Source organism: Lupinus angustifolius, chromosome LG03, assembly GCF_001865875.1.
Source record: "Lupinus angustifolius cultivar Tanjil chromosome LG03, LupAngTanjil_v1.0, whole genome shotgun sequence".
NCBI classification, from domain to species: Eukaryota; Viridiplantae; Streptophyta; class Magnoliopsida; order Fabales; family Fabaceae; genus Lupinus; species Lupinus angustifolius.
The window spans coordinates 12,795,717-12,806,534 of record NC_032011.1 but is presented as its reverse complement, the minus strand read 5'-3'; the positions used below and the strand labels follow the sequence as shown (position 1 = coordinate 12,806,534).

Sequence of the window (10,818 nt, the reverse complement as noted above, 5' to 3'; positions counted from 1 at the left end):
AAAAAAGAGAGAATTTTTAGCCTAGTAAAAAGAAGTGGTTATGGTGAAACCAACATTAATGTTATTTTCCCTTTGGCCACATAATCTTCAAGAGTTTTGGCTATAAATAGGAGTGTTTCATGTCATTATAAGACACACCAAATACTTAGTTTAGTGCATATTCTCTCTTCTTGTTCTCTTGTTCTAATTGTGTGAGAAATACTTGAGTGAGAGTGATGGGTGTACTTGGGTTTTGGAAAGTGAGTGAAACACTTGTAATTCTCTTGTATCATCTTCAACGGTGGACAGAGGCAAATTGCCGAATCACATTAAATTCTCGGTGTCATTTTCTCTATTATATTTTCTCCATAGGTCTTCTACTCCAAAGCAACAAACTGTCAATGAATATAGCAGAATATCCAAAATAGGTTAGGTTAGAATCAATAAAATTGTTTAATATTTATTACACAATCAATGTATCATTCACCATTTATTTATATTACTTTTATTTTATTTTATTTTTATTTTAGAGTTAATGATGATTAATACATGAATGATAGATGATGTAATGACGATATAAAATATTAAACTCAAAATATTACACTGTTAGTACATCTCCATTAAACTCAAACAAAATCACCAAACCTTATTATTACAGTTACATAACACATACCAACAAAATATTAAACTAATATGAATTAGTCCTTATTCTGAAGTTATCTACCATAGCCTGAACATTCACACTAAACAAGAAACCCATGATGTATTATTGATATCATCATGATTGTGACCCAAGTTACTAATTCTAGCATGCATGTAATAAAAGCAAACAACTCCTGAAACAGAAACAAAGATTTAACATGAGAACAACCAAGATGCAAGATTGGATATTTAAGATCACATGATCTATTGAATTGTCTGAAAAAGTATAAAAATTTACAATGTCAACAAAAACCAAAATATCTATCACCAACCCCTATGAACACTTGAGAGCATAGATGTAAAGTAAAAAATCTCATTTGCCTCAGAAAACTTGCAATTTCTACCAAGGTTTAAGGTCACCCACAGGACCAGAAGTCCAATTCAAAACCTTCTCCCCTGGTTTTAAGAATACGGTCCTGTCATGCGGCAATTTACGTGCAAGCCCATTCAAAACTTGATGGAAAGCGTCTCCTGGTTTAGCGGGTTGTGGGAAAAGCATAGCTTGCTTCATGGATGGGTTGGCAAGCAATCTTTGTTTCCTTAAGATAACTTCTGGTGCGATGGATGTAAGTATAGTATCTAACTGAGCAACATCCTCCTCATTGACAAAGACTCCTATATCTTCCCATGGGATTGCATCGGCGAATGGCAGAACAATATCGTCTGCAATAATAACAGGGATGCAACCAAATACCACAGCTTCAACCAGTCTTGGACTCCAAGGGGCCCACCCAAGTGGACACAAACAGAATACAGCTTGTTGCATGTCCTCGTAGTATGTTGTTGGGTGATCTGTGGAAATGTCAAATAGAGGATTGTCCTTAAAGTTCTCCCACACTGCTGCTCTTGCACCTCTGAAAGATAGCATAGTACAGTTAGTTTGAGAATTCAGGACCATTTGTTAACCTTTGTTTTGATATGAAAGCATCAAGATAAGGAACCAAACTTCATGCACACTTCTACTTGATTTTCGGTCATGCATGCAGTTCATCTCAATATGCTTGACCAGTTTTAAACTTCAATAACTACTAAAAACAATAATTATATAAATCAATGTTAGCGTGCTCCATGAATTTTCAATGAAACTATAAAAGGATGCAGATGATTAGTCTATAATGTAGATAAGCTAAAAAATAAAATAAAAGCCTTGCATATCTTAATCCCCTTCTTTATGTTTTTGAGGTATTATAAGGCATACCTTGCATAATATCCACCTTCAGGGTCATTTCCAACATCATGGAACAGTCCTCGGAAGTAAACAAAAATGGACCTGGGAGTCTTTTCAGGAATTAGGTGGGTATGCATTTTCTGTGGTGGAGCATATGGAGGAATGATGATTGAGCCATCTTTTAAGCACACATGATTCCTTTGTCCAAATGTTTGAACTAAGGTAGCACGCTGTAATAATGGAGGAATTCCTCTTTCAATCGCTTTCTCTTCCTGGAACAAAATAACATGATAGAAATGTGTGTTACAAGATCCATACAGATTTAATAGTGTAATCCGAGATACTACTCAAGACACTACATAATGGGTTCAAATGCTTAAGTGGAAGTAACAGTGACATAAAAAACTAAAAATTGAAAAGATATTTCTTACTTGATAATGGAAGCATGCTCCAAAGTCATGAGGGGTCACGAAAAAATGATCTGCCCCCTCTGTCCTGTTCCAATATGGCCAGTTTGAAGAAATAAGCTGTATGGCACTTCTCATCATTTGGGGTGACTTAAAAGGTAAAGGATGGCCACTTGGTGTCAAGTCACAGGTGGTGTATACCGGGGAATAAAACCAATCAGCTTCCTCAGGATTAAGGGTTCGGACAGGGCTTGATAAGAGAAACCGGTGCATAAAGATCTCAGCAGCAAACATGTGAGTGAGGCATCTCGGGTCCTTTTGAAGAATTTTCTTATTATATTTGCTTGGAAGTTCATAAACAAAAACCTTCAACCTTCCCACTGGATCATCTTCTAACACATCACCAGCACTACCTACAATTTATTCAACCAAAACATGATTAGTAGTCTCATTTTAATCTAAATGAAATATATACCAATAATACATTCTCAAAATTTGTATACCACTGAGGTGGGTTAATTTTAATGTCTTCAGAACATTAAAGTATAAACCAGGTTGGGGAGCAGCATTGATACTTAGGGATAGCAAATGCATATGTAATGCAGTCGTAATCAATATTTTGGTTATTACCTTTCCCCTTTCTGTCTGGCTAAAATAGAAAAAGAAAGGTATTTATATGGTTGGTAGTAACGATTTGTCATTTAGATCTTATCAACCATTAAAAGAGAAAGGTACACTATTCATTAAAAAATGTTCTTTTGTAAAAATATATATTAATAGAAGAGATATGAAAACGATGGAAATGCTGATATTTTAATTCTAATGCGAAAACTGGAACTCGTGAGTCAAGGAAAACCCTTAACATGATTCAGGAAGGCCCCAAATATGATCAACCAAAGCATCTAACTAGGGCATCTCTTCAATAATCATTTAAACTGATAATCAACGCATCTCTCTTTTTTCTTATCGAATAATAGAGAACATACCAGAGCCTATATACTTAACAACCTGTTTACCTTCTTGTTCGAGTATTTGGGGAACGGAAGGGGCTGACTGCTAATATGTTTCTCAAACACTAAATAAATTTTCGTATGTTCAATGGAAAATCAAGCACAACCCATTTATTATCTTAAGGATATCTTCTGTATGCATGATTTAAAGCATCTGCAACCTTCACCGCTATGCTTCTTCTAAAATCTTGAGCTAATTTGTTTTTGCCCCAGTATGTTACGAATGAGAGGCCAACAACAACGAAAATCGTCATCAAATTAATTTTGTAATACATACCAAAGTATTGCATTTCCTTCAAGACCACTAAAGGTGTGAAAGAGTCACCAAGGTGAAAATGACTACAATATAATACATAGCCTCTTCTAATGTATTTATTTTTCAAATCCTACGGCTAATTACAATATACAGCATATTGTAGCTACATCCTGATCCTTACATAGTAGATTTAGAGAGTAAAATTTCCTAATCAACCTCAAACCAAAGTAGATCTTAATTAAACCCAAGTCAATAATACACAAAAACACACTACCGAAAACATAACATGAAATAGTCAATTCAAGGTTACAGCTATATGGAAAGGAATTACAAATAATTGAACTTTTGAAACCCCAAATCAACATAAGTGAAACAAACCAACCAAATCAACAAAACTAGAAATATGGCAAACTAAAAAAGAATCTGGTAAAACAAATTGCAACAAATATTATCATAAAAAATCAATCTTTGAAGAAACCCCACCTGAAATTCTCTCAGTATGTTGATTTCGACCAAGCTCAACAGCACCAATTGTGAAAACAAAAGCATAAAAAAAGATTCCAACGAAACCCCACTTCCAAAAATTCATTATGTTTTATCTTTTCTGCTCTCCGATCCAAAAAACCTCACTGCAACTACAAAAAACAAGGCTTGAAATTATAAGGAAATGAAGTCAAACATAGTCAACAGAAGAAAAAGGGTTGTGATTGTTAAGATGACACAAGCAAAAGCGGAACCAGAAATTTTAAGCTGTGGTGTGATGCATATATAAATTACAACAACAACAACAACAACCAAGTTAAAATATTTGAGGGAATGGATTTGTTTTGAAGTAAAAGGGACAAGGCAAGGGATTTTTGTTTATGGTTGAAGATTGAAGTAGAAAGATGTGAAGGAAGAGAAGGTGGGAGCTGGTTTTATGAAGCTTCTGATTTTGTTAATGTTTCGTTTGATGAAAAGTCCATCTCAGGGGATACCATATGGGCACCAAAACTCAACTATGTTTAATTAACATCATTATTCACCTGGGTTTTTTTGGAGCAAGTCTTCTTTGTGAACCTATATGTCAGATGGAGATCACCTCTATTAATATGATATCTTCAATCATGTCATATTCATGTAAAATATTTAGGTTTAATATATTATTTTTATAAAATAAAATTAAAATGAAGTATTATATTTTAATTGTTAGCAAACACTTATTGGTATGGGACATAGGGATATGAAGTTTAAGGGACATAGGATTTGATATGACAAAAAGGGTCGTTTGACCCGTTTTGCCTACATCTGCAAATGCCTACAAAAATTTAAATAGATATGGAAATGTATGCATTGATTTAATGGACAAAATTCATTGCCCTATCAATTTTAAAACGAGTTAACGGATTCGTGAGCGACCCGCAAGTATTGTCGAGTAATTAAAAAATAAAAAAACCATATAATAAATAAAATTAAATTGAATATAGTAAAAAAATATTTAATTAAAAAAATTAAAAGTTTAATAAAATGATTATTTTTATTACCAATCATAGCAATTTTTTTGGTTTCCCACGTGTATCCTTGCACTGGAGACAATCATGTCCGAGGCGGGAACATCCACAGGTACGTGGGGCAAAACATCCACATGTACGTGGGGCAAACTCTCTCAGCAGACATTTTTTCCATCCACAAGACTCGAACCCGAGATCTTGCTTAAGGGGAATCAAACATGTACCACTTGAACTAATGTCCGTTGATTACCAATCATAGCAATTGATATAGAATTCGACATATCTAATACTTTTCTTCTCTCTTAGTTGAGCCTATTCTTTTGAGAATACTAATTTTATTTGAAAAAAATGACTGAAATATTTAACCAAAAGTAATATTAATTATTTAGAAATAAATGTTTTAATAAGAAACAACTTGATAATTAAATAGTAATCAATTTATGGAAAACTCAAGTGTAATGAGTTAATGTAGTGGAGAAAAAATAAAAATAAACTTGAAAGCATGCTCAAAAATAAAATATAAAAACCTAATGGAACATGCCTTATAATAGAGCACACTCTATAGAATGCTTATTTTATTTGCAAAAACAATGATATATTTAACCAAATACCAAAGTATTCCCAATATACTAGAGACAGACGTTCTAATATAAACAACTTGTTGAATAAATAGTAATAATCAATAAAAGAATCTCCGTCTGAATGAATCAAGTGCAATGGAGCAAAAGTAAATTCCGAGACCATTCTTAAATGTAAAAGTAAAATCAGATCAAAACAAGTAAAACAGACTAGTATATTCTCTATAATATTAACTTCGTTTGCCAAAAACAATGACATATTTAATAAAACACTAAAAAATAGTACCAGATCAAAATGGGCAAAACAGAAAACACACTCTTTAGAATACTAACTTTATTTGCAAAAAGCACTAACATATTTAACAAAACACTCTCTATAATGAATATGAGCAATACAAAATAACACACTCTCTAGAATGTTAACTCTTTATTTTAAAAAACATAGTGACATATTTAACAAAAGAGTAATCAATAAAGAAAACTCAGGTATAATGAGTAAGTGAAGAGAAACAAAAATTAAGATAAACATGAAAGTATGCTCAAATGTAAATAAAAAACTCGATGAAACGGGTAAAAGAGAAGAGCACACTCTCTATAATGCTAACTTTAAAATACTGATATATTTAACAAAATACATGAAGTAATCTCACACTTAGTGGAGAACTTAAATTGATTTGGACACCTCAATAACACTTGTCTCATTGTTTTTTTTAACTTTATTTGTACAAAAAACTAATGTGAAAGTTTGGATGAAGATGAACTAAAATGTACATGAGCAAAGACCCAACCACCTATTTCGGCCACCAACACCTCTATCCCCACCCCTATAATCTCGAGCAATTGTAGGATTTTGATCTGGTCCGAAGCATTGTAGATCTTTGATGTTTATTAGTGGAAAAGTTATGTGGATAGTATAGCTTGATTATGGTATCGCACATTTAGTATATGTTTTGAAGTTTTTATGGAACTAGTATAACTTTTTGGGGACTTATAGATGTCATCCATGATTTTGGTGAACTCGTGGACTAGTAATGTGATTCCCTTTGGAACTCGTGTCTGGCATGCACGAGTTCTACTAACATTCTCTTTTCTCCATGGAAGTCGTGTGATGCATGACTTCCTTACTCGTGAATCTGAAACATGAGTTTCAATGAGACATGGTGAAAAACGAATTTTCACATTTTCCTTTTAGGGGTTAGTTTTAGGGAGTTTAGTTAGGGTTTTTGGTTTTAGTTAAGGTTTATAATTTTAGTTGTATAAAAATAAAAGTCATAAATTAAAATAACAAGACAAAATTATGAAAATAAAAGTGATAATTTTACTGGGAATTCGAAAATGATTACATTATAAAAGTAAGAAAAAGGAAATACAATTTTTCCATTTGCTAGTGACGTCTATGAGATGATGTGCCACATGCATGTGTCTTTCTCCTTCGAAGTGGTTGGACTCTTATTTGTTTTTGTTGTGGTTGACGTTGTCTTGTTTCTTTGGTTCCACCTCTAACCAATTGTGGCGCCTCCTCATCTTCCTCATCAACATCTTCATCATCTTACTTCAGCTTGTTGTATACCATAAATGTTGGGTTGTTCAACTTGTGAAGGTATTGTTGGTTGATAATATTGTTGAGATGCCGACAATGGAGTAGTTTAGCTAGGGTTTATGTTATGGTATATTTTTCAGTCAAGAATGTGTCGTCCACTTGAAGGATGTTTTACAAAATCCAAATCCTTCAATGCATGACTTGAAAGCCCAAAATACCCTATCAAGAATTAAAGTATTATGATTTTCATGGCTATATGTTGAATATCTTACAATTGTACCTTATGCCTAATATTGGACAACATTCAACCAATGAGGTAACACCTTATACGATCTCTCCCAATCACCATAAATTTGGGACATTGCTATTTGTTTAGCAGTCCAAGCCTTCCTATATGTCACTATATAACGAAAATGAATGACTATTTCTTTCATTAATGATTTAATTGATATACTAGGATCTTCAGGTACTAATTGAATAATACAGTTTGTGATGAATCAATTTCGTGTCATCTTGGGAAATATTAGTGGATACACAAGTGTGTGTTCCGCTAATTTTTTTAATCTCCCAAATATCACGTTTCGCAACTTTTGATGTCTGAATTCTTAATATGAAATTGTTTTACAACATTTATTGTTGCTTCTTTTGATTCAAATTGCATGCCAACAATCAGATCATTATGAATATCATTACTTAGATTACTACTTTTATATGGAAAATCTTGTCCAGATTGATAATCAATGTGAAGGAAAAAAAATGAAGGAGTAATATATGTTATACTAACTGGTTCACTAATGACAATTTCAATATCATCATCATCATCATCATCAAATAGCTCAATGTCCTTCTCATTACTAAAATCGCTAATAATATCTCTAATACTGGTCATCTACATGTAAACATATAGTAACAATAAATAACAAATCAAAAAAATATATGGAATTAAAAACAAAACAATAAATTTAATTACCTTATATAATGACTATTCTTAGATTATGAATCACTTTTCCTAGATAATTATGAATCACTCTTCTTAGATAATGAATTACTCCGCAAATTTACTTTATTTTTTCTTTCTCTAGTGTGATTTGGAGTGAGGAGTAGAGGGTGTATATATGGTGTTGGGATCTCGTGTTGTTCATGCATGACCACTGATCTCGTGTTGTACATGCACGACATTTCCATAGAACTCGTGTCCTTTGTCCACGAGTTCCATGATGTGTGACAGGGTGTAAGGAACTTGTACCTTCCATACACGAGTTTCATTGGATCTCGCATTGTTGGTCCACGACATCAACAAAATCGTGGATGTCACCCACTTCCCAAAACGTTATACTAGTTCCGTAAATATTTCAAAACATACTTTACTAAACGTGTGATACTATAGTCAAACTACACTATCGACATAATGTTTCCATCTGTTAGTACCTATTGGAGGCATTATTGGAAGTACATGGGTATTTTTCAATTGTAGTAGGTGACTCCATTTAGGGTGGTAGTGGGGTATTGCAGTGTTATGAGAATCAGACCGTACTAGGCGATCCGATCAGTTTGATCAATGACCGAACTTGAAAATAGTTCTGGTTTGCAGTCTTAACATAATGAAAGTTGGACCACTTTGAATCGAGAAAATTCTAATCCGACTGTGTTAAACACGGTTAAACCGGAATAACCTCGGAAGTAAACTGAACGGTTTACTTAAAATTAAAAAATGGAACTCTACTCTAATATTTTTGTTTTACTCCGATCCAAAAAAATATTGAGAAATGTTATTCCAATATAATTGTACATGATTATTAATTATATAAAATTTTACATTTATATATAATTATATATTTATTCAAACTGAACAGTTTAATTGTTTAAAACGGTTAAACCTTATATACGACCTCTTTCGATTTGATATCCGACTCGTGTTTCACAATATTGGGGTATTGCTCACGGTGTTTGGGAACCAAAACATGGGTCTTTATGCTCTCTACCATGTATCAAGTTACCAATTTTTTGTGACTAAAAAGTATGAATTGTAGTTAGTGTTATTAACCTTGCACTAGTCGTCGACTCAGTTAGGCAGGTGGATTAATAATCACACGAGTGAATGATGTGAACCTCTTGGATAAAGGCTCTTTGGACGATCTATCTTGGTTGGTGTATGGCCAAGCTCATGGTTGAGTAGAGCTTTTGTTATGAATGAATGGCAACGGAAATATAAAATTGGATAAAAGAAGATGGAAAAGACTTGAGGTGAAAGGCGCCACAACATTATAAGGTGTTGATAAGTCAAAGTGACGCTCGCCACAAGAACTTGGTTCTTGATAAGAACTTCTAATCTTGGTTCAACCAAGAAGGTTTGGAGAATACTCTCACAAGGATACAATCCTCAATTCACGGAGAATTATGATTCAACTTAACTTGTTTATTCCATTGCAAAAGACTTACATTTATAGGCAAGCCAACTAGGCTCCCACAGTTTGTAAAGACAAAGAAGTAAGACAAATGCATGGTAATTTAACATAGGATATCATGAGCCAAATGAATCTATTCCTAAACTAGACTACATTCGGTTGGTAATTGGCTTAACACATGTATTTGGTGTGCTTTATTACATTAACAGAAAACATAAAGACATTGGCCTAATGTGAAAACCCATTTTTGTCCAGCCTAGAAAAAACCCAAAACTTTTTTAAATAAAAAATAACAGAATTGAAAAACAATGGTTTTCTAAAAATAATAAAACTAAACCAGTTGTTAAGGTTAGGTTAACTAAAATAACAAAGCCACTATATAAAAGTCAAACCAATTATGATAAGGTTCCTAAATCTTAGTGATTAGGTTAACCAAAATTCAAATTCAAGGTAATTGAATTCTCAAAAATGATTTTTCAAAGTTATTCTAAAAAAATAATAAATAAATATAAATAAAAGATGAATGAATTAAAGATTTGATTGTATAATCATATAAATGAAAGATTTGATAATATGTAATTTGAATCTTATCATATCAATTCGATTAAGTTACGTGAATCACCTTGATAATAAGTAAACCTTTAAGGATTCAACAATCAAATAAGAGATTGCATTATAAAAAAAATACAAATCACATCAAATTGATTGCATCCCAATATGAGTAAGTAAGAATCACAATTGTATCAGAAAATAATATTGAGATTAGATATTAAATATCTTTTGGTATAAAGATTTTTTTCACCTATCATTGTGTAATGCAATAATGTTAAGATGATTTAGAATCGATTAAAAATATTAACTAAGAAAAAGATTTCAAATATTTTTATTTTGGTTCAAATAATTATTTTTACTCACTAGAAGTATTACAATGATTTTTAGACTCTTTATAAAATCAGGAAATATGCAGATTAGGAAATATACAGATCAAATTAGATTGGAAAATTTCATACCGGTTTGATTATGTTTCAAATATCTCTTTAATTCATAAAATTAAATCTTCAGAGATTTAACCATCAAATAAATTAACGTTCCAATTTGAGAATAACAATCAAAAAATTAAATCTTTTCCGATTTTTTAAAGATCATTTTTGCCTAACACAATAATCCTAAGATGATTTGAAATCACTAAAAAAATTTTATGCCCAAATAGAAGATTTTGACTAATTTCGATTTTAAATGTAAAATATCCTTAATGTGGTAAAATTACAAAAAAAAACAACCAG

At 32.2% G+C, this 10,818-nt stretch overlaps 1 protein-coding gene across 1 annotated transcript; it reads right to left on the bottom strand.

Moving 5' to 3' along the window:
- On the bottom strand, positions 817-4,515 carry LOC109343402 (probable beta-1,4-xylosyltransferase IRX10L). Its single transcript, XM_019581663.1, has 4 exons — positions 4,006-4,515; positions 2,281-2,669; positions 1,880-2,121; positions 817-1,535 (listed from the first exon to the last, which is right to left on the bottom strand). Exons 1-4 carry the CDS (start codon positions 4,109-4,111, stop codon positions 1,022-1,024), a joined length of 1,251 nt encoding a protein of 416 aa, XP_019437208.1. The 5' UTR covers positions 4,112-4,515; the 3' UTR covers positions 817-1,021.